The sequence below is a fragment of the Pholcus phalangioides genome, unplaced genomic scaffold (genome assembly GCF_987345545.1).
Source record: "Pholcus phalangioides strain wild (caught in Gottingen) unplaced genomic scaffold, Ppha-v1.0 ptg000042l_1, whole genome shotgun sequence".
Taxonomy (NCBI): domain Eukaryota; kingdom Metazoa; phylum Arthropoda; class Arachnida; order Araneae; family Pholcidae; genus Pholcus; species Pholcus phalangioides.
Window position 1 is genome coordinate 29,926,168 of NW_028301628.1, and position 26,037 is coordinate 29,952,204.

The window sequence follows — 26,037 nt, forward strand, 5'->3', positions numbered from 1 at the left end:
AATGATAAAAAGTACCCCCCTCTGCTTACAAAAATACAGATTAAAATTTGAAGAGGAGTGAAATTACTCCTGAAAATTACATTTTTGGATGACACTGATCATAACTGTAAAAACTATCTAATACACAGCCTTTACTCAACTTCCAGAACAGACTCCATGTAGGATCATCAGTGGAATTTTTTCTTTCTCGTTTGTTGTATACTTTATTTTTTGAAGAGAAAATGCCCGAAAGCAAAGTTTCTACCATCATATTAATCATCAAGTTGCTAAAACAGGTGCAAAAAAAAAAAATTTTATGTTCGAATACCGATATAATCTCATATACAGGGTGCATAGTAAAGTCCCTTTATCCTGAAATAACTCGCGAACCGTCGATATTATAAAAACATGCTTCCTGTTGGAAAAAGTATCCAAATAACGTGTAGACCTCAGATACGCCATTCATATTTCAAGGGGCTGTGTAGTTAGTAAAATAAAAATAATAAACTTTTTTATTTTGTCACCCTTCCCTAAAAACCCAATTAGAAAGTTGCTGCCCTTTTCTTCCTGAGCCCAAAAAAAAAAAAGGTTTTTAAGTGCAATATCAACTTAGATATTTCTATTCGAAAATCACTAAAAATAAAGGAAAGAACTGCATTAACCAACGGACAAGCTCATTATACGATTCATATGCAGTTCTTTCCCTCATTTTCAGTGATTTTCGGAATTCGAATACCTCAGCAAAAAGTAACATAAAATCATGGACATTTTTTTTTTGTTGAACTCGGGAAGAGACAAGGCAACAACTTTCTCTAATTAGATTTTTTAGTGCAGGGTCACACCAAATAGAAAGTTAATTTTCTAATTTAACAACTATACAACGCCTTGCAACATGAATAATGTATCTGAGGTCTACATGCTATTTTGATACTTTTTCCAATTTGAAGTATGCTTCTAGGATCAACGGTTCGTGAGTTATTCCAGGATAAAGGTACCCTTCCTATGCATCCTGCATACTCACTATAAGCACTTAATTTCCGGAATTTCATTTTCATTTTTACTTGGAAAACGGATTTAGCAAAATGGCCGGATTTAAATCCGGATTATTAGTGGCCTTTTCGCTGAAAGTGAGCTTCTGCGTTACAAGTAGATCCGACTGTATACGACCAATCTAATGACAATTATTTCTACGTACAATAATTTAATCACTAGGTCCATTTAAATTAACGGAATTCATTGTGAACAATTTTCTCACCAAAAAACTGCTATTAAAACTGGTGTTATTCAAAATGTTTTGGGGGAGAGATCTCTTTTTATGTATAACTGAAATCGCCGCTCTCTATAAACGCACTTCCTTCAGAATATTTATTGGAAGAAGGCCATCTAATTAAGGAACGTTCCGCATTTCTGAACACAAACTCGTCAAGCAACCTTCCGTAATATACAGTATGAACAAAGCACAGACATACACCGCATGCGTAAAAAACGTTTAAATTTTTATCACAATCTTTTATTTAATCATTTTACATTACCACTTTTTTTTAATATCCTTAACAGTCTGAAACTGGAGTTAAAACAGACATGTTATTATATGATGAAGCCATGGAGGTGTGACCATGCATTATTATTATTATTATTACGAACATACTTCTAAAGGTATCCTGCTGCGAGTCCTTCGACGGATGTTTATAATGACGAAGGATCAGGAGGTCATTCTTAAATTTAAGAAAAGATATTACGGAGCGGAACTGGTTTTTATAAGCTCATTAGCATAACTAGTATAAATGTGACCTAGAGTATTAATTAACGGCGTTGATAATTCACTGCGACACGCGCACAAGATATGCGCCGTGGTAGTCGTCCATTTTATAGCCCACGGACGTAAAAATGCGATTTTACTTTCGATGTAATTAAGAGTAATTTCTCATGACTGGATGAGGGTCATTTCGATCACATTATAACGCATTTAGTGCTATCACATTTTATAGGACACTGGGCATAGATAGCATTTCAGATGCTGTCTATGTTAGCAAAATTACCATCGAATAAGAAGGCTATATTCATGTATCAGAGCTTTCGGTGTTAATACTTTCCGGAACTACTTTAAATATTTATGTATTTTATTTATCCCCCTTTACAATGTTTCTTTTTTATTGTTGAAAAATTACAGTTTTTAGAGAAAATATATTTTTTCTTGATTTATATATACGGGGTGATTATAAAAAAAACTATCCCGACATATGGGCCCCTAACTATCATACCATTCACAGAAACTGAATGAAATTTTGGCATAAGGTATTTTGAGGTATGCGCTCAAGAATGATATGGAAAACAACAGTGTCACTCTAACAGTTACAGTTACAGTGAGAAAATTTCGAAAATATCAAATGGCAACACCAAATTTTTTGTATTGGAATGTGATCTCCATACTGAAAAACACTAAATAGCGTTAGAATGGCACCTGTAGCACGAAAATCCCCGGAGCTAGGCAAGGAAAAAGTAAAAAGGACTTTGCCGTGCACCAGAGCATTAATGTTCGTTTCATTCGTCACACCGTTTCTTCGGCTGAGATCCCAGCCTGATTAGTCCTCCAAAAGGTCATGTGGAAAATTTGTGAAACACAATAAAATGCTTTATTTTATGCTGCTTCTCTGTCCTTATTGGTTGTCCTCACTTTTAGCCTATCTACCGCCGGTGATTTTCATGCTACAGTTGCCGTTTGAACTCTATTTAGGGTTTTTCACAATGGAGATCACATTCCGATACAAAAAACTCGGTGTTGCCATTTGATATTTTCGAAATTTTCTCACTGTAACCGTAACTGTTAGAGTGACACTGTTGTTTTCCATGTCATTGTTGAGCGCATACATCGAAATACCTTATGCCAAAATTTCATTCAGTTTCTGTGAATGGTATGATAGTTAGGGGCCCATATGTCGGGATAGTTTTTTTATAATCGCCCTGTATATATATATCAGGAGATATTTAATAATAAATTACCGTAAAAAATAATACGATAAAAAAACAATTTTTTCATGAAGTATTTATATAATTATATTTTGATTCGTAATTTTTGTATTAGGAATTTATTAGTCCAATATTAATGTTCGGTTATTGACTATTTATTTTCCCTTTAATATTCTTATTAGAGGATTCGTTTTTTTTAACGTATCTTGGAAAACTTCAGTCAGTGTTATAATCATTATAGCCCTGATATCAAGGTAAACCGAAGAATATAAATTATTATTGTTGAAAAATAGATAGAAAAAGTCATCGTTGCTAAGAGCATTTTATAAAAGTATGTGGGAAAAGTCCTCATTACCCAGAGCATTATTGAAAAATGTTTTAAAAGTCAGTTTTGCCTAGAGCACAACTGAAACATATGGAAGAAAGCGTTGCTGAGAACATTGTTGAAAATTATGGAGAAAAAGTTGTCGTTCCCTAAAACATTGTTGAAAAATATTTAAAGAAAATTCATTGTTGCCTAGACTATTTTTGAAAAAATTGTTGGGAAAAGTAAATATTGCCTAAAGCATTGTTCAAAAATAGGTAGAAAAAGTGTTTTTTTTTTTTTGGTGAGTTTATTGGACAGAACACAAAACAAAATACATAAGACAGATAACAAGAAAAAAATTCACAAAAATAAACAAAAATTGACATGCACATACATCCACTTTGTGACCTTCAAGGGACTTGTTCAAGAGCAGAGAACTTCTGGTCTCGTTGCCCAGAGCATTGTTGAAAACATGAAAAATTATCGTTACCTGGAGAATTTGTAAAAAAAAAACTATTGGGAGAAGTAATTGCTGCCAAGAGCGTTGCTGAGGAACAAGTACAAAAAGTCATCGTTGCCTACAATATTGTTGAAAAATAAGTAGAAAAGTAATATTTTTCCCTAGAACATTGTTAAAAAAATATGTAGAAAAGTAATCTTTTTCCCTAGAACATTGTTAAAAAAATATGTAGGAAAAGACATTGTTACCTAGAGCATTGTTTAAAATCATTATTGGGAAAAGTAATTGTTACTGTGCATATCGTTCTCTAGAATAATATATTGTGAAATATATTCTTTCTTATGGCTGTGATGGAAAGGATATAAAGCGCGATATGCAACAAGAGATTTTTATATAGCACATCATTTCTTTTTTTTTATACCTTCTATTCCTTCGTACCTTCTATTTTCAAAACATGTTTTTAGTTCGATAACCGGGGATAAGTTAAGAAATCGAATGAAAGTGGATGGAAAAGCAAAAAATACGAATCCTGGTTTTTTATTTTCGATTTATTTTTCAGTAAGGTTTCAGAGAAAACTGGTAGTCTTTGGAATGCGTCCAACAAAAGTATTCACGGGCTTCAGAGTTGAAAGAAGATGCCGGAGTGTTGTAAGAATAGTTTGAAAGCGTTAAGGAGAGAGGAATCTTTTTCTCATATTCTTTAAAAACTGAAAAAATTTTTCCCCATTGTATAGGATTATTTCGAAGATGCGAAACTTCCCACAAATTAGACGGAAGGATTTCCAGGCTGTGCCGTCGGTTTCACACAATCGGTTTCTTCAACATAAATAAATAATAGAAGAATTACAAATATTTCTTAATGTATAGCTGGTTATAGAAATTTCATAAAGGCTTTTGTAATCATTTCAGGGCCGCTTTTACCAGACGAAGGGCCCGGTGCAAAAGTAATAACGTGGCCAGAGGCGTCTTCATAATTTCGGTGCTCCTTAGCACCGTCTTTATATATTCTGAGGGAGAGACGAATCAAAAATTCAGAAAATGAAAGAAACAATTCCATCACTCATGAAAATTCAGAAAATGAAAGAAACAATTCCATCACTCATGAAAATTCAGAAAATGAAAGAAACAATTCCATCACTCATGAAAATTCAGAAAATGAAAGAAACAATTCCATCACTCATGAAAATTCAGAAAATGAAAGAAACAATTCCATCACTCATGAAAATTCAGAGTAAATGAAATAATTTTCAGAATTGATGAAAATTCTGAATAAATGAAAGAAATAATTTCATTATATATCTATAATAATGTAGAACAAATGAAAAAATTCAGAACTGATGACACTTCAGAATAAATGAAAGAAATGATTCCATCGCCCGTGAAAGTTCAGAATAAATGAAATAATTTCAGAATTGGTGAAAGTTCAGAATAAAAGAAATAATTTCAGAATTGGTGAAAGTTCAGAATAAATTAAATAATTTCAGAATTGGTGAAAGTTCAGAATAAATGAAATAATTTCAGAATTGGTGAAAGTTCAGAATAAATGAAATAATTTCAGAATTGGTGAAAGTTCAGAATAAATGAAATAATTTCAGAATTGGTGAAAGTTCAGAATAAATGAAAGAAATAGTTTGAATTATTTAAATAATTCACAATTTTTCAGAATTGCTGAATGTTCTCAATTGTAGACCTGTGATGAAAAATCAGAACTCCAAGATTAATGAAAGTTTAGAATTTATACATAAAGATAAACAATTCCAGAACTGATGTAAATTCTCAATTCCAGAAATTGAGAACTTTAAAAAAACGATTCCCACGGAATTTATGAAAGAAATACTTCCATTCTTTCCAGGTAATAATTCAGAATTACAGAATTGATTAAAATTCATAAATTCAGAATTTATGAAAGAAATTAGCGTTACCGCAAGTGCGGAGAGGGACCCCCAAGCGACCGCACCTGCCGCACACCCCCCCCCCCCCCCAATTGCGGCTCTAAATCATTTGGATCAAAACTTCATGTATATTCTGCTTATTCTTTAATCAAATAGTTGAAAAAATTACTATTATTGTTAATAGTGAATTTCTAAATATAACTGGATCTTTTCTTTTCATGGAAGAAGTTCAAAGCGCATGCTCCATCTAATTTATCGACGAATGCCACTACTGCTCTAGACGCCACATGAAGCAGCTGTGAAAACATTCAAGCATGAAAGCTGCAAAACACAGACAAGTACCACGTGTGGTTTTTATTATCATTATTATTATAAGCGTAGCGGTGGTATCTTAAAGGAAAAGATAGTCACTACAGCAGAGGTGTGGCAGACCACATATCCTGTATATATAAACAAAAACGCACGAGGTGAAAAATAGGCAGTCACGAAACATTAGTCTAAAAAAAAACAACAATGTCGTTATTTTACAATGAAGCTGGTTGCGTTCTTTTTTATACATTTTCACCCACGTCCTCATCATTGGGAATATTATATCGTACAGAATACACTCCCCCCCCCCCTTCAAGAGAAAGAATTTTTTTTGTAATGTATTATACATCGTAAGCATTTGCAATGCAATAGTGTAGTTGTGTACTTATATTTTTTATGAAATAATGAAAACACAAATACTACTGTTGAACAGTTCAAAAAAAATTATGATCAGTTGAATCGCAACACAGGAGAATTACTCATAGCATAACCATTTTGTAAACACGGGGAATTGTTAGTTTAATACCCAAAGGAAAATTATCAGTTGTATAACCAAAAAATTAGTCGTACAATTGAAGCAGAAAATCATCAGTTGTGTAGTCAAAATATTAGTGGTACAAATGAAGGGGACATTCGTCAGTTGTTGTCTGTAACTGACATTCGTCAGTTTACCATTGTGTAGTCAAAAAATTTATCGTACAACTAAAGGAGAATTGTCAGTTGTGAAGTCAAAAAAACTAACTAATGGTACAACTTAAGGAGATTCATCAGTTGTGTAGTCAAAAAAAAAAAAAGTTATACAACTAAAAAGAAAATAATCAGTCGTGTAGCCAAAAATTTGTCATACAACCAAAGGAGAATTATTAATTATGTAACCATTGTAAAGGTAAAAAAATTTGTCGTAAGTGATGGAGAATCATCAGTTGGGTAACCATTGTGTAGCAAAAAAATTAATCATACAATTACAGGAGAATCATCAGTTGTGTAAATAAAAAATGAGTCGTAGGAGAGTGAACTGTAGGAGAGTCACCCATTGTTTACCAAAGGACAATCATCAGTTGTTTACCCAAAAAAAACAGTAGTGGTTATGCAGTTGTGTAACCATTGTATAATCAAGGGGAATTATTATTTGCATAATCAAAGGAGGATTATTATTTATAAAACTATTAATAAATGACTATGGTTCAAAATTCGTCTATAATGATCTGAATCTGAGACGATAATCCGCTAAATTTAGAAATGATTCTTCTCACTGATCCATGAAACGAACCTCTCATTGTACATTTCAGAAACAACATTGCCCACATCAAACATGACCTTGGCAGAAGCTAATAGAAGATAACTTTTTGACCTCCAAAAATGATAACGCGGGTGCTATAACTCTCACTGCACTGACTTCTCAGCAAATGTATTTTGATCAAGGTTACAGTAATAAAAAATAATAATAAGATTCAGGGGAAAAAAGTGAGAAGACAAGAATCATGGTTTTTCTTTCCTTTTTTTTTCTTGTTCTCGTCAAAAGGACAAGGCCAAATTGGGCAAAGACATCTTAAAAGTAACTAGACTAAATGTTTCACATCCGTTTTCTACAGCTGTCATTCTTCAGGAATATGTCCGACGCATCAACCCCAAACATGATACAAAAAAAAAAAATTACACTTAGGATCAATGCCCTCGCGTGCGCACATCTAAAGTGAAGAAGATAGAAAAAAACAGTACAATTATGGAAATACACAATATTAAGATTGACGATGGCGGTGATCACTTCTGCCTCGGTACGACCGCCTTTTTACAAGAAAAGGGTTGGAAGAACATAAGAGAAGGCATTTTCAAGGAAAGTTTTACGAAATGGATGATGCCTTGAAGTATAATGTTTTCTTTTGCTTTTTTCCTTTCATTTTGACCTTTGGATCACATTCTCACAGACACCCACACTGAATGGTACCAGACAGAAATACACACATATATACTATCTAGCCTTGGAAGATGGGGGAAAATTTTTTCTCTCTCTCGCTCTCTCTCTCTAAGTGTGAGCCAGACAAAGTTTTTCTTTTTTTTAATGGTAGAACAAAGCTCTCTCTCTCTAACGCTATCTCTTGGGAAATTCTACGTTTTAGGATGAAATTGAAGTCACAAGATGAGCATTGAAAGATATCTCTCTCTATCATTCAAGTTCATTTTAAAAAAAAACGAAAAAGAAAAAATGAGAAAGTTTCTTATAACTTCTGAGAACTTTTCCTATGTTCCTGAGAGATTTCTAAAATTATGACTGCACGTAAACTTATTGAAAGAAAACTTTTGGGGGTGAATGTAACATGGAAAGAAAGACACAAACGTAACAAAATTTTTTTCTTTCCTGGTGAGTGTAGGTAAGTGACTGTCCGCATCAGTACCATATACACAGCGTCTTTTTTTATTTATTTAATTTTTTTATTTATTATTTATTTAATTTTTTAATTTATTTATTTAATTTTTTTATTTATTATTCATTTAATTTTTTTATTTGTTATTTATTTAATTTTTTTATTTATTATTCATTTAATTTTTTTATTTGTTATTTATTTAATTTTTTTATTTATTATTTATTTAATATGTTGTTATTTATTTTTGATTTCATTCATTTTTTTCTCTCATTTCATTTTTTTTTCTCTCATTTCATTTTTTTTTCACATACATTTCATTTATTTTTTTTTTCACATACATTTCATTTATTTTTTTTTTCACATACATTTCATTTATTTTTTTTTTCATTTCATTTGTTACTTTTCTATGTTTTTTTTTTCATTTTCTGTTTGTTTTTTTTTTTCATTTTTATCAATTCCCAATTTTTTCATTTTTATTTTATTTATTTATTCATTTTTATTCTTTTTGTGAACCTGTGTCATTGATTCTTGTCGATTTTTCGATGGTAAACAATAATAATGTCTGCATCACAAGTTATGTTTCCTTTTAGGACGAAAAGTAGAAACATTTCTTTGTAAATGGTTGTTTATTTTCACGTCGTGGGCTTCAGAAATCTTCACTTCTATTCCGATTCATAGATTTTTCAACAGAAATATCAGCCTCTGGAATATTTATCGTGAATTTAACTCCCACTCCGTTTACGTTTTACTTTCGGGTTCTTGGCAATGAATTCGAACGATATATATTTAAATTTCCAGCGATACATCTCCGAAACTGGTATCTTTGTTAAAATTCAGGAAATAAAATAAAATAAATTTTTGGAGCAGGTTTCTTTCGCTAACAAATACACTTGCCATCCTTCAATGTAATATGCATAAAACTATATCCTCTCTAAGTAAACTAATTTACATATTGTTAACGCTGGAGAAAAGAAAAACAAATCGATTTGCTTCCATAGTCTACCAACGAAACGTCATGATGATAGAGGAAGACAGAGCGAGTGTTAGTTAGTGAGTGTCAGTAAGTAGAGGGAGTATTTCTCCTAGCTATTCCAGTACAAGATATCTCGCCTTCGTAAGGAAAGTGGTTGAAAACACCCAAATCGCAGTTAGTCTTCAATTGAAGCTGAAAAAAAAAACCCCATTCGTAATATTTGCCCGAATAAAATCCTCTCGAAGCATCGTGGAAGCTTCTGCTGTTTTCCCTCCAAAAAAAATGAAAAAAAAAAAAAAACTTAGAGCAGACACTTTTTTTTTCAGATCCGTCATCGGAAAATCGTCGAAGGTTCAATAAATTTGCGCAGACTTTACAGAAAGACTTCTTCAAGTTCACTGCCAAATCAACCCTTTCAGGCAAGAGCATTCTTTTTTTTTTTTTTGGATTTTCAAGATGTTTTTGCATTTTTGATAATAAAAAAATGCATTAAAGACATAAATGTCAGCAAATTTTTTTTTCAAATTTTTAAATTCTTTTTGTCAAATTTTGGAGCTTAAAAGTTGAACTTTCAGGGTTTTAAGATGGATTGCAGGAGAAAGTGCCTCCTGGTTATTACATAAAATTTAGCAATAAAAGTCTCGAAAAAATTGCATGTGAAGAATATACCGTGCAACATCGCTGCTGAAAAAATTTGAATGAGGTGAATTATTTCTTTACTCATTTTAAGTGCTGCCCTCTGATGAAAGCTTCAAAGTTGATATATTTATCATATCTCTAACTCAAAATACAAACAATCCTTTAAGTCAGGGCAACTCCCTCAAGTTAAAAAGAAACATTTCTTACAATGGGAAAAACAACCCACACATTTGTGCAAGCGAGATCTGAAAGGGTTAGGTAATGTGGAGGATAGTCACGTACACGCACCATGTGACAGCAGGCGGAAGTAATGCCACTGCCCCCTATCTTAATGCCAGATCAAACCTCCCTGTACACACTTTTTTTTTTCATATAACATCAATATTCGGTCCCAGGCAATCTTTATAAAATTTCTTAACCAATCTATATATGTTGAGTAGTTGAAAAGAGAAGAAATTAATTCTGAAAACGATATTGTTATTATAATAGAATTGGGTTTCCTCCAATCATTTTAAAACAAATTCAATAGTTGAAAAGAAGACAAGAGAAGTTTCTCGAATATGAAGCGAAAAATTCCAAGTTTCTTGTTCATCATGTTGTTACCCTCAATGAAAGCTGATGAGAGCATTAGAAACTAATAGCAAACGGTTAAGACAAAAAAGAAGAAAACTCGGATATATATACATAAACTCGGATATATATTGTATATATTAATATTTATAAATATGAATATATATATATATATATATATATATATATATATATATATATATATATATATATATATATATATGTATAAGATATAAATTACAAATTTGATCGATATTTTCTCGAAGTGTTTATAATATTATTATACACCACTGTCTTCTTTCTTCCCCATAATCGCCACCAGATGACACTTCAATTTTCTTCAGAGAATTTGAATCAATTTTATCTAGGATGATGATTATGCATATCGGATTGTCCGATGGGAACTGGAAATTCGCTGCCATTATGTTTCAAGGGGACGAAAATAAAAACTTCACAGGTTGAATTGACGGGTCATTGAAAACCTCCTGAAACGTCTCGAATAATCTGAATGTATTTCCATTAGTTTTCACAAGATAAACTGCCTCTCAAAAATAGCTCCTAGAATATAAATAGATTTTATTACGCTCCGAAAATCCCTAACACTTTCAGAAAAGAAATTGATAAGGATAGATAACGTGGTTTCGAATTGTTTATATTGTCAAATATAATAATAATAATAATTCATTATTTCTTTTGGGATTTATTTTTCGTTGTAAGATTATCGGGATATAAAAAGAAAAAAAGACATGAAGATGGGAAAATTCCAGAGCAAATATCTGAAGAATCTAGAGTATGAATATTGCTTCCCATTTTCTTTACCTCGGCTGGTATATTGGATTCTATTTTTTGCTCAAATAAGTATCTTGAAAGGGATAAAGAAAACCTCCATCAAATATATGAAAAAAAATGTATTATAAAAGTAAAACATTACTGTGTATATGCTGGTCTTCAGATATTCCATAAAACTTCATCAATGTCATATTAAGGTATAGACAAGCCAATATGACATTTTGACCCCTTGGTAAATAGTTTCAGCAAGATTTCTCATATGATATTAGAAAAAATTTCGAACATTTTTATTATGATGGAGGATCATGTTATTATTTGGATGAGTCGGCACACACCAGTTCGATAAATCATTGTAGTACGTGACAAATAAAACAAAGGTTTCTAACAGAAATTTGGGAACATAGCTTTATTTAACATGATTCGAGTTGTTTGCTGCTAGAAGCGATTTTTTTTTCTGTTTTATTTCTGGCTCTTGGTTCATCATAATACAAATACAAATACAAGCATAAGGGCCACAACAGGAAAAATGCCCATAAAAATATGGATGTCAAATATAACCAAAGACAGCAACCCAATATAAAAGCTTATATCACGAAAGAGAAATCTAACTAACCCTGTGAGTAATACTATACAGGGTGTTGTCTTGAAGTGGCGACAAACTCAGAAGGGGGTGATATGGGGTGATATTAGGCATCAAGAGGAAACAAAAATTGCCATAGAACAGGGTATAGCAAACAACGGTTAATCAATGAAAATCGCAAAAATATTTATGAAGAGTGTGACGTCGAGCGGGACAAAAAGGCCAATGAAAAGTACTAAAAAACATTTATTTGACAGCATGATTACAATATAGCCTGTGCAGCACAGTTCAATGTTATAAAGCAGACGAAGAGAAATTATTACAGGAGTTGTTCGAAGTTAGAGCCGCGAAGGTCATTGCACAGCCGAAAGCGACGGAGTAACGAAAAAGTTCACTTCGTGGCCACGAATCGTGCGTTTCATTAATTTCATTGCTCCACACCTTCAAATTTAAATGCTAGAGTGAAGGATTTAACGATATGGTAATATTCTGTTCCCTTACGGTCATAGAAATGTAAATAAACTCATTTAAATGCATTTACAAAGACTTCTTGAAAATTTGTTGAACAGTGTACTAAATTAATATCGCTCTATAATTTATATGATAAAATCAGATAATTTATAAATGAATGAATTCTGACATTTATTGGTTGAGGCTTGAAATAGAAAGCGCTGTGGTAAAAGCTGATATCTACCTATCTCATCAGGCTTCTACGGCAACAACACATCCCAATCAGCATGGAAACGTGCACACTGACAAGGAAACAATCGAGAAAAACGGCACGCATTCACCCAAACAAAACGGATAACTATCGAAAGTACGACTGTGGAAATTCAATTAAGGATTTACTCTCGGTTATCCCCTCTCTCTCTCTCGAATGATCAAAAGAGACAAACTCAAACTTATTTGCCCGTCACAAATTAACCGAATAAGAGAGACAACCGTAACCGTTTCTTATTAAGTCTATTAGAGAAGAAAAAAAGAAAGTACTAATAAAAAAATGCCTCTCTGCCAATGAGACAAAGAAAGAAAAGGACTAGATATACACAGAGAAAGAAGAAAGAAAGAATGGAAACAATCTTAAAGACTATTATCTTCGTATTCCTGCCATCTTCTTATAGGAAAAAAAAAGGGGAGGGAGTATAAAAAGAAGTTCCTTTCCCCCTGACATAATATAGGAGTGTTGGTGCCAATTTCTGTGTGGGATATTTTTTCTGAAGTTCGTGCTTGCTTCTCCTCTCTACACATTTTGTTCTGTCAGAACTATTCCACACAGTGACCCTGAACGGCAAGAAAAAGACGGAGCCTCCAAAAGCAAAAAAATAAACTATTATATAAATACATGAGAAATCTAGAGGAACACGTTCAGGTGGGTGCAGCTTCTCGGTACAAGAACACTCACGGGTACTAGTTTTTTTGGTTTTTTTTCATTGTTATTGGGCTATATGCAGTCACGTAAGGCAAGAGTGCTCAACGCAGGTCACTTTGGAGGATCTAGAAATGTACCTCGGGCCACTTTAGTGAACTGAAACTGTGGCGGGAGTCATCCAAGTGATATTTAAATATGCCATGGGCCACTTAAGTTATCTGAGAATGTGCCACGGGCCACCTATGTGATGTGGAACTGCCCGAGATCACTTCATTAATCTGGAAATGTGGCCACTTGACTGATCGGTAAATGTGCAGCGGGCTGCTTGAAGGATCCGTGAATATACCGCGGGACGCTTTGAGTGCTCTAGAACTGTTCCGCGGGTCCCTCAAGTGATCTGAAAATTTGTAGCCGACCACTAAAGTGATGTGGAACTGCACCGCGACTCACTTCAGTAACCTGGAAATCTGCTTGAGTGAGCTGGAACTGAGCCGCAAATCACTTAAATTATCTGTAAATGTGCCGTGCGTCACTGAAGTCATCTGGAAATGTGCGCGGATGACTCAAGTGATCGAAAAGGTGCAAAGCACCAACTGTACCACGGGTCACTTGAGTAACCTGTAAATGTACCACGAATCGTTCAATTTATCCGAGAATGTGCCGCGGGTCATATAATTGAAGTGACTGGAGAACTGGAGAAACCGCGAGACACCCAGGCTCTGTCGCAAGAAGCAACGTAAGCTCTTCGCCCCCCCCCCCAGAAGGGGGGAGGTCCAGGGCAACTCCGGCATAATTGAAGTGACTGCATCTCGGATATGTAAATGCGTCGTGGGCAGCTTGAGTGATTTGTAACTGTGCTGCAAGACACTTAAGTGATCTAGAACTGCACCGCAAGACACTTAAGTGATCCAGAACTGCACCGCAAGTAACTTAAATGAGCTGTGAATGTGCCATGGGTCACTTGACTGATCTGAAAATATGCCACAGGCCGCTTAAGCGCTCTAAAACTGTGCCGCGAGGTCACTCAAGTGATCTGAAAATTTGCCACGTGTCCCTCAGGTGATCTGAAAATTTGCCACGTGTCTCTCAGATGATCTGAAAATTTGCCACGTGTCTCTCAGATGATCTGAAAATTTGCCACGTGTCTCTCAGATGATCTGCAAATGTGCTGCGGACCTCTTAAGTGATGTGGAACTGCACTGTCGGTCACTTAAGTCATCTGGTATAGCGCCACTTAGTTAGTTCACTTCCACAAATTAGGTTTGAGGTCACGGACTACAAGAACCTCATTTGGCCCGCTGGCCGTGGCCTGAGCCATAGGAGCTGGAGCCTAGGGGCTGAGGCCATTTCAGCACCCCCCCCCCCTCCCGAATAAATTTTGTATGGGGGCTGAGCCCTCAATATAATTTCTGAAAAACACAATGCAATGCACCTTCTCTCTCCTGCGTACGCGCTTGAGTCCCGTATATACGGGACGACTAACAACTTTCAGCACCATCAATGTTTTCTTCAAGTCGGCGCCTCTGGTCTGAGCATCTATTGATGTAAGAGGTGTGCGCGTGCGTTGTGCTATAATGCACATGTTGTGTGTGTGTGTTGCATATTTTCTCGTTAGTCGGTAGAGTTGTTGATTCATTTCTCAGAGGCACGTTTTATCTCTGTTACGATCTGGAGAGATAGGAAGATTATCTTGTTACTTACTCACTTAAGGTGGTGAATAGAAATGTTTGCTTTCACTCGCATACACACCTATTTTTCTTCTCCTCCGGATAGGCTATAAAATGTCTCGTGAGTGTGTGTCATCTTCATAATGATGATAATGATAAAGATTATTATTGCTATATCTGCATGTTTTTTGAGCTGGAAGACATGAACTCTGATGTTCGCATTATGTATTATGATTCGTGAACGAACGAGTGATGAATTAATTTTTTGTGGCTTTTGCTCAGAAGTTTTGTTACTTGTGAAGTTTTATTTTGATATGCTGAGTCATGGATTGTCACAGACTGTCTCACATGCTGAGGGTTTAGAGTAGCTAGTCTTTATCCTTCTGTCTGAAAAAAAAAATTTTTGTTTCATATAGTGTAAAGAAAATTTTTGAAAGAACTTTTATGAACTGGCAACGATGTTTTTATAAAACAATACATTGGCAACGATGGGTTTTTAAAAAACACATTGGCAATGATGTTTTCAGAGAATTTAAGCGGCAACAAATGTTTAGAAGAATGCAAGTGGCAAAAATTATTTTAAATAATGCAAGTGGCAAAAACGTTTTTAAACAATACATTGGCAACGATGTTTCAAATATACCTTCACACTGCACTGCAGCAGTGTAGGTATATTAAAGCTGCGCCCTTTACAACCTACTTATCTCCTAAGATCATAAGGACACGAACAACAGCATTATCTATCTTTTTGTTGTTATTATTTCTAACTATAGATTGTTTGGAATTGTTTGTGGTTAGGGGAGTTAGAAACTAAAACTTTATTGATTGAATCAAGGCTTTGTTATAATTGGTGGCAACGTAAGAGAGGTTTCGCTGTACTTGACTATTATATAAGCCAAATTACAGTCAGTTCAACAAAATAGAAAAAAAAGAAAGACAAAACATATATTTGAGAAATTTTTCTCGTAATTCCTAATTACTACAATGACATTAAAGTATTAAGGATAAGAGAGGTTTCGCTGTACTTGACTATTATATAAGCCAAATTACAGTCAGTTCAACAAAATAGAAAAAAAAGAAAGACAAAACATATATTTGAGAAATTTTTCTCGTAATTCCTAATTACTACAATGACATTAAAGTATTAAGGAGCAAAGAAAATAAATTAATGACCATTTATTTCCTGAGTGTCTTCATTGAAATTGGTAGTTGTAAAGGGGAAACGTGTGTGTTCATCCAAATAATTCATTATTGCTTCGATTTGATTTCTTTTTTTAAATCCTATGGCCATTTATATCACATTTACTAAACTGTGTGTAATTTGTCTTCTAATGGGATAATACATTGCTGCAGTGTAGGTATATCGAAGCTAGCTGTGTTTTTTACATCCTACTTATCTCATATGATCATAAGGACGAAAACAAAATCATATCTCTTTTTGTTATTGGTGTCTCTAAATATAGATTGTTCGGAAATGCTCGTCATTAGGGAGTTGAAACTATTAGTGTTAGTGCGATTTTGTTTTCCGTTGGTATAGAAAACAGAATCAGCTATAGATTATCTCTCAAGTGAAGAAAGATAGAACACTACACACTATAGTAACTGAAGTGAAACACTACAGCTTCACTGAAACCGAAACTGAAACTTTATTAATCGAAATAAAGATTTGTTTTCCCTGTAACAATGCAAGAAAGGTTTTACTGCACTTGAGAATTATACCATATATCAAATTTAATTCAGTTTAGCCAAATAGAAAAAACAAAGACAAAACTTCTGTTTAAGAATGTTTCCCCGGTAATTTCGGAAACACTATTAAGACATTCCGCTCTAAAGAAACCAAATTATTCGCTGCATTTCTTTTATGGATATCTTCCAAAAAATTCCTAGTTGTGAAAGGGAAACGCACGTGTCTAATATTTTTATTCCTTTAATTTAATTTTTTTTTTATCTTACGGACGTTCATTCATATTTACTAAACGGTAAGTAATCTGCCTTCAAATTTGATACATTGCAACAATGTATATATATTAAATGTGCGTCTTTTACATACTGTTTATCTCATATGATCATAGGACAAAATCATAGCTCTCTTTTTGTTACTGTTGTCTCTAAATATAGATTGTTCGGAAATGCTTGTCATTAGGGAGTTGGAGTTATTAATGTTAGTGCAATTTTTTTTCTGTCAGCCAGTCCAAAGTATCAGGCATAGATTTAGGATCGAATGAAGAAAGATACAGCATAAAACACTAGTGACTGAAGTGAAACTGAAACTAAAACTTTACTAATTGTGTATCAAAGACTTTTTGGTGATAATGCGAGAGAAGATTCACCTTACTTGACAATAATGAGCCAAATTACCATCAGTAAAAACTAAATATAAAAAAAAAGATGACAAGCTGAATATATTTAAGAATTGTTCCCGTAATTCTCAAATACAGTCAATATGCTTACTGTTAAAGTTTTAAGAAAGAAATTAAATTAATGACTCATTTATTTTCTGAGTGACTCCATTAAAATTGGTTGAGGGAGGGGAATTGTTGAAGGGGAATACTTCATCAAAATATTAATTATTGCCTCAATTTTATTTATATATATTTTTTAAATCTTATCAACATTTATATAATAACTACTAAACCACGTGTAATCTACCTTCAAATGTGATACATTGCAGCAGTGTAGATCTATTAAAACTGCAACTTTTACATCCTATTTATCACATATGATCATAAGGACATCAACAAAAGCATATCTCTCTTTTTGTTTCTGTTGTCTCTAAATGTAGACTGCTGGGAATAGCTTATCAAAGGAGTTGGAGATATTAGTGTTAGTGGGATTTTCTTTTCTATCAGTCAGTACAGAACATAGAATCAAACATAGATTTTAGGCTCAAGTGAAGAAACATAGAGCACAAAACACTACAGTGACCGAAGTGAAACCAAAACTGAAACTTTATTAATTGAATCAAAGATTTTTTGATGATAACTCAAGAGTAGTTTCACTTTACTTGAAAATTATATAAGCCAAGTTACAGTCAGTTTAACTATACAGAAAAAAAGAAGACAAAACTAAATATATATTTAAGAAATGTTTAATTGTTAACTGAATATATGTAAGAAGTAAAATCGAACATGGATTAGAGAGAGAGAGAGAGAGGCTCAAGTGAAGAAAGAGCACTAAACACTACAGTGACTGGAGTGAAGCACCACATTAAACTGAAACTTTATTAATTGAATTAAGAATTTGTTATAATATTGTTGATAACGAGAGATAGGTTTCGATGTACTTGCCAATTATATAAGCCGAATTACAGTCCGTTCAACCAAATAAAAGAAGGTAAACTAAATATATTTAAGAATTGTTCCCATAATTCTCAAATTATGTCTATGCATTAAAGTTTCAAGAAGCAAAGGAAGTAAATGAATGACTGCATTTATTTTCTGTGTCTTCATTACAATTCATAGTTGTGAAGGGGAATGTTTCATACAAACATTAATTATTGCTTCAATTTTATTATTTTTTCTTCAATGTTATGGTCATTTATATCATATTTACTTAAAGGTGTGCCCTTCAAATGTGATACACAACAGCAGTGCAGATATATTAAAACTGCGTCTTTTACATCCTACTTATCACATATGATCATAAGGACACCAACAACAGCATATCTCTCTTTCTGTTTCTGTTGTCTCCAAATATAGATTGTTGGAAATTGCTTGTCATTAGGGAGTTAGAGCTATTAGTGTTAGTGAGATTTTTCTTTCTTTTTTTTCGTTGGTACAGAAAAAGAATCAAACATAGATTTAGGCTAAAGTGAAGAAAGATAGAGCACACAAAGCACTACAGTGACTCTCATCGAAATTACGATTCAGTAAGTTTCGTGGTTTTTTTTTTTTTTTGCCTCTGCTGTGTACCGTAACGCTACCGAAGACATCTAATACATTGACCAAGGAAAAATAAGAAAATAATAGAAACCACACACACAAACATAATCATCAACCTCTCAATCTCTCATATCGATTGAAGGGCGTAAACGAGAAAACGCGCTCCTGCTGGTGAGCTGTGAATACTTAATGACCCTACCCTTCTTTTTCCAGGGGGAAAAAAGAATTGTGATTATAAGTAAACGCGTGGTATCTTATTATTATTATTATTATTATTTTTTGCGTTCTCCTTTGTTGGTGTTGAGATACAGTTTTTATATTGTTATTGCAGGGGCATTAACAACCAGAATATGTGCTTTTGGTTCATTCCCGCCCCTCACTCTTCGCTTCTATCCCCTTTGGTGAAGGGTCTTGTGGCGCGACCTGGCGGTGGTGTAGATTGAACTGCCCGTCGTTGTTTCATTGATTTGTTGCGTGGGAAAATGGTGGTCATTCAGATTTATTCGTGCATAACCCATCGATTTTTCTACCCCCACTCCCGTCGTGTTTATGTTGTTGTTGCTGTCAGCAGTTTGAAGGCTACTAACCACCGCGTTAAGGCGAAAAATTGTATCATTATTTTTAGATACGGAGGAGGAATTCTCAGAATTATGCTACCCAGAATTCAATAAGAGAGGTCATTCATTAATAACTAGAAGGCCACCTGATAATCTAGGGGCTAGAGCATAGTGTTTTCAAAAATGGACGATATCAGCCCCTTGGGAAGGGGGTGCTGGAATGAGCCATGTGGACTGAGAAAAAGCTACAGCAGATGCAATATAATATCCTGTATGGGCTGATTTATTACATTTTCTGAGATCGGGTATGACCAGGACTTTGCTCTTACCGCACGCGGAGCTTGGTACGAAAATAATAGCAAGGCTAGGTGCATCTCAACAAATTCAGAACACCCAAAATGCTTAGTACCCCCCGCCCCCGCCACCCCCCGAATTTATATATTTTTGGCCGCATTATCTCAGAATACACAGGAATACTGAAAAGATCCATACAAAAATTATTTTTTTAACAATTTTTACAACTAAATGTAAATTAACCCAAAAATTAATTAAAATTTAGCACTGAAGGTAATTTTAAACTGATGAAAGAAAAAAATATCCGAAACAATTAAAAATTTTAGACGTGATGAATTAACATGAAAACTGTTAAAATGAATACCTCCAAAATAGATGAAAATTCAGAATTAAAGGAAGAAATAATTCCATAATTCGTGAAAATACGGAATTAAAGGAAGAAATAATTCCATAATTCGTGAAAATACAGAATTAACGGTAGAAAAAAAAATTCAGAATTAATGTGAGAAATGAGTTCAGAATTGGTGATCATTTACCGTGAGTGCGGGGTCCCACAAAGTGAAGGCCCGGTGCGATCGCACCTGTCGCACACCTCTATAATACATCCCCCGCCCCAATAGCAACTCTCGGTGAGACAAAATGTTTAGAACACTCTGGTTTAGTATGCTATTTCCAGTTTGATAGCCCTATGTTTGAATGTTTGAATAAGTAGACATGGAATCTCTCTCACCGCCAATCAGGCATGTGCTTAAGATTAAGATGACCGTGTTAAAACAAGAATAAGCAAATGTGATAAATTGCAATTCAGATCATGAAGAGTATTTTTCGATCGTTGAGACAGAGTTGAAAATTTGTCTATAACAAGGGTTTTCAAACCACGAAGTTCGCCTTCCTGAGGGAGTATAAGAATTTCTACTTTTAAAAATTTACTCAGCAACAAGCTCCTTGTAGCTCCCTTGATCACAATGGATCATGGGAAGGCAGATGTATATTTCGGAGGCACCGCAGTAAAAAGTCTGAAAACCCCACTGCCTACAAGATCATGAAAACTTGAATGACATCATTCAGAAAATATTTAAATTTTTTTCCGACAAAAAAAGCTATTGCGTCATATTTCTTGACCATTAACAAAAATAAATGTTCACACAGGTAGTCACTCATTTCAGTTCCTAGTCGTTTTTTCCTACCATTACACACAACATTCATTTGGCCAACGTCCAATGAGCGAAACATACGCATTAAATCTCATGCAGATGCCTCAGAGTTCGGTCCTAGCAACCATAAATGTTTAGCTTACCAGTGCTCTCAAAACTAGAAAATATAATTGTTGCCTAAGGGTTTTAATGAATTTATGGTTATTGCAAGTACCATGTTTCTTTAATTTGGTTCAAATTTTTTTTACTGCGGGTACCCTCAACGGAGACTTACAACAACGAGTGTCACACCCCGTCGAAAATGTTCCATTGTGGAACAACTCTCTTCCGTTTAATGTATGAAAAAAATAAGAAAACATAAATGCAGAGTATTTCAACATGACCCTATATGAATAGAATTGCAGGGAGGCAGGATCGGAGGAACGTGGTAGCCAAAACAGCGGCAAACTTGATTGTCTTGAAGCATTCAACTTTATAGTATATGCTATATTTATATATAATATATAGCATTTTTTGGACTGCAAATTAGATATCCCGTATTCGAAGGATCGAAATTTCCCACATTTTAATTGATGAGGTACAATAAACCTAAAGTATGAAGGTAAATTTTTATTTGCGAATCCATATGGATATAACTTATAATATCAATTACAAAAAACTGAATAATTTTCCATCCAGTTAAAATTGAATTATCATGTCTGCCTGCGGCCCCCTACGCCATCGTCGCGGACCATATGTTGAGAAACGCTGACGTACAGTGATAACTCGGCTAACGAACGCCTCAGCTTAAGAATTTTTCCACCAAAGCAGATTTTACAAATTAATCGATTTTCCATAGAAATATATGGGAAATCACATTTCAGCGAACGAAAGTGATTCTGGAACGAGCTATTCCTTAGCCGAGGTATCACTTTATTTCTGATATTGTAGTCACACAAAAAAGAAGAAAAATCACGGAAGCACTTTTGGTCATTTGTAAATAGCCTGAGTTAGTGATGGCGTCCACAATAAAACAAAATAGACTGCTTGTACAAGTGGTTTCGATAGGCACGATACCCTCACCAACACCTTATACGAGAAAAACAAAAGAGTTATATTTCACAGAAAAGTGTCCTGTCCATCATCTCCAAATACTGATATGAAAAGGTTGTTTTTAATTTGGAAGAGTTTTCTCGATCTAACAGCAATTCTTCTTTCTTTCTTTTTTTTCAATTGACCTTCTCTTGGCGAAATTGGGTTAAGTTTGAAGATATTGGCCGTAAAGAAGAACATAATAATAATGTTTCTTCTTCTAATCTCAAGAGCTTCTTGAATGATGCTACCAAACTCAAAATCTTTCGGCAGCTTCGATAATAAAAATTATAATAATAACATTGAAAAAAAAATTACTGTTATCGTAAAAGTTTTTTATAAGGAGTTAAGTTGCTAAGACGTAAAAATTGGAGAAGAGAGGAGACTTGCTGTCATATATATCTTCTTTTATGCATTATTATTATCGATTTGATCATTATTCTCCTCTTAGTATTTTCATGATATATACAGATACGTATACGTATAAATAATAGGTTTTTTTTTCTTCATTATCACATCGATGCAAAGTAATAAACTTTGATGAATCAACAAGTTTCGAGAACATTCTTTTACTGTTTTATTATTTATCATCGTTGGATCATTATGATTAATTTCCGGATTGGTGGTGGTGATGGTGGTAAATCATTTGATCCAGTGAAATATGAGACATAGACGGAAGTAATATGATTAACTTTCGATTTTTATTGTGTATAAATTTATTGTTTTATTCATATGTGACTAAGCTTGTCCCTATGAAGTATTTCTACACGCGACAAATTTTTAAGGACAGCCTCTGGCAGTGCCGTAACTAGCCATTTCTAGTGCACTGTGCAAGAATTTCCATTTAGCCCCCCCCCCCTTCTTGGGGACTCCCTCCAAATAGGCCCTGTGCGGATGCATCTGTTGCACCTAGTTACGGCACTGGTCTCTGGAGTATTAACTTCAGGGTTGTGGGGGTTGCTGCGTCAGAAATATAACCGATTTTACGGCACATCAAAGAGAGATTTTTCTGGATATTAATACTGAGATGAACTTTGGAAGAAAAGTTTGCTGTCCCTCACCGAGAACCGAACGCTGGTCCTCTTGCAAACCGAGAAAGCCCACCAACCAATATACCCCAGAAACAGAAGTATTTCTTTTCTTAATCAGTATTTATTTGAAAGTTTCCTTCATAACACTTGATGAATTTTTTCGAGTTCTTCATCAAACGCGTGCTATTTGAAATTAATTCTTTTGCAGACATCAGTATATATCCAGGAGTTTCCAAAAGCTGTGAAGAGCAGCATCTGAATCCAAGTTTTCCGGGAAGGCAAAAAAACATCAAAATTCCGATCACCTCGATAGAAGGTGGGGGGGTTGAACTTTGGTTTAATTTTTGGACACTTTACTTAGATATATATAATATTGGTGAGTTTCTCAACTTGGCTTTCACGAAACATTGAGATTCCACGAGAAATAATAATGAACAAAAGTGGCAAAATATTTCTGGTTATCTCGTCTTAGAGAACTTTCTCAATGTAAAGGGTTTCATAGAAAATGGATTTCCAGGGTTCCAGAAGGGTGAAAAGGTATAAAAATGTTGTTATGAATAATAAACATTGTTCATAATTCATCAAAAATTCGTCTGATTCATCAAAAATTCTCAGAGACATTGAAAATTAATTTTTTCGATGAAGAGTTGATATTAATTTGTACGTACGTGTTTACCCTGTTTTGTATTGGGAGAATAAAAAAGAAGAAAAACCGTGTATATTAGTTATTCTACACATGGAATTTAATACAGTGAAACCTCGCTACAACCACACTCGATATAACGATAAATTCCTCTACAACGATATTTTTTCAAATTTTGTTTGGAATTGCTCATAGTCTAACGTTAAACTCCTCTCGATACAACGATATCCTTTACTATAATAAATCCCTCTATAACGATATTTTTTATAGAATTTGAAACGGCCGCAACGGGATATTTTTTCATATTACGCTCAAAATCACCTACAATATATTTATAAATTTTTAGGCAGTTCTCGTTCTTTTGAAGGTGTTTAATATATATCATTGGTATTTTTTTTTCGCTATCCATCCTTCGGGTAGTGTTAATGAAGTTTACGTAAAGCCACTTTCTGTGTAGTACACAAAAGTGCTGTTCGGTAAACCACTTTAAAGTGTGGAACAATTACCGTATTACCCTGCATTAACCGGCATGCCGCGAAACTTTAGAGACGCCAGATTTTTGAATATTGGGGGTCTGGTCCGTTTTCGATATGCCGAGAAAATCGAGGTTGGAAAAAGATAACAGCATGCATTCAGCTAGTTCAATGGATTTTTTTTATTTTATAAAGATATTTAAGAATTTTCCAGAAACTGTGATTCAAATTTCCCGGTATACTGTCTCCCTTGATGTTTCCGGCATGCTAGCTATAATGCGGGGGAACACGGCAACTGAATTTTATTGATCAACTGATCAATTACAATTTGTTGTTGCGAATTAATACTTTGAATGCATTTTATGGTGGTACAGCCAATGGGATGGCCAATTCAGAAGAGATAGATGACAATATAACAGCATAAATTTGGTGATGATTGATGATATAATGCTACCTCTTGATATAACGATAACCTCTCTATAGCAATATTTTTTCTTGGTTTCCAGAGTATCTTTATATCGGGTTTCACTCTCCTTCAAGCCAATGATTTTCTGATGTATTTATGAAATATAATAATTTCATTTTTTTTTTAAATTTAAAAAAAAAATTCATACTCGATATAACGATAAATCCCTCGACGACGATATTTTTTCAAGTTTTGTTTGAAAAGAATCCCTAAGTTTTACTCTAATGCTAAATTGCTGCCGCCTCTCGATATAACGATAATGTTTTCAATATTTTCAATATTTTCTTTCTTCTTTGTTTCTGCTACTGATGAAGGAACTTCTTAGAGTTCCGAAACGCGCCTAGCCGTGTTCGTATTGGAATTTTGGGTACACCCAAACGTCGATAATTTAATCGTATTATCAAACCCAAAAGGTAATCCATTTCTATTTCTATTTCTAACGATAATGTATCTACAACGATATTTTTTTTTGTTGGCCCGCAGATTATAGTTACACCGAGATTCACTGTATAAAATAGCAGGTTAAACGTATAAATACAATATAAAAAGTGAGCTAACTAAAGAGAAGAAAAGGGGGCTGTGTCCGGTCCGCAATTTCAATGCGCCATAACCTCCGCCAAAAAACCGATCGATTTTTCCTGTAGGAAAATCACTTCATTGGGATCCGCAAGATCGACCCCCCCTCCCCCCTCCTCTCACCGTAACCCCGCAAAAACAACCCGAAATACGATGCCAAAAATTGCGCACGCGAGAGAGAGGGAAGAAAATTGTTTACAAACATACACATTATATATAACAAACGCTCACACAATCCTTTCCGAAATTAAATATTCATAACAATGTGATATTTTAATTTGCGGTGTGTAATAACAATAAAAGAATTCAACTCACTCGAGTTTCGACCTCTTGGCCAGGAAATGTATCGTCCTGTTCTGACATTGCTGGTTTTTCTTCTGGTTCGGAAAAATTATTTCTTCCTTCAAATTTTTCTTTTAAAAAAAAAATCCTCTGAAATTCTTTCTGTTTTCTTCAAAAAATAACGTTCCTGTTGGTTGTTTGTTTGTTTTTTTTTCCTCCGAAAGAAGAAAACAAAACTAAAATCAAACAATTATGTATCTTAACATATAACGTCCATAAAAGGATGACGATTATGGATGATAAAAAACTATTCTTTTGTGGGAGGAAGGAAACAAAAGATAAAAATAATAATTATATATATATATATATTCCCTTCCTGATAAAGCAGAAAAGTAGTAGGGCGAACACAACCAAACGGTTTTAAACCTCCTTTTTCTTTTCTTTTTTTTTTCAAATGCTTCCACAAAATAACTACGACTCCTCACTCCACGAGATTCATTAGCCTTGTGCGCGAGCAGAAAAACCAAACGAGAGAGTCGGTTGTCCTCCTTCTCCTTTTGCTCTCCGACCACCCCACTTGATCCTCCGCACCAAAAGGGCTACAATTTGTCTCGCCAAACGGTGCGCGTTTCCACTACATTTTGGCTCGTTATCACTAGTCATGTATTACGTTATAGTGAAGAGAATACGGGAATTTTATTTTTGTTTTTTGCTCTCTTTGGCGAAGTTTATTTTAAACCTTGTA

At 34.2% G+C, this 26,037-nt stretch overlaps 1 protein-coding gene across 1 annotated transcript in view; it reads right to left on the reverse strand.

The window, feature by feature from the left end:
- Nucleotides 1–25,856, reverse strand: part of LOC149064781 (uncharacterized protein ZK1073.1-like) — a 105,115-nt gene extending 79,259 nt beyond the window's left edge. Inside the window, exon 1 of the mRNA XM_089255407.1 lies at nucleotides 25,326–25,856. Within this exon, the coding sequence (XP_089111533.1) occupies nucleotides 25,326–25,373 (48 nt within the window). The 5' untranslated portion in view covers nucleotides 25,374–25,856. The remainder of the gene's footprint in view (nucleotides 1–25,325) is intronic.
- Nucleotides 25,857–26,037: the final 181 nt, after the last annotated feature.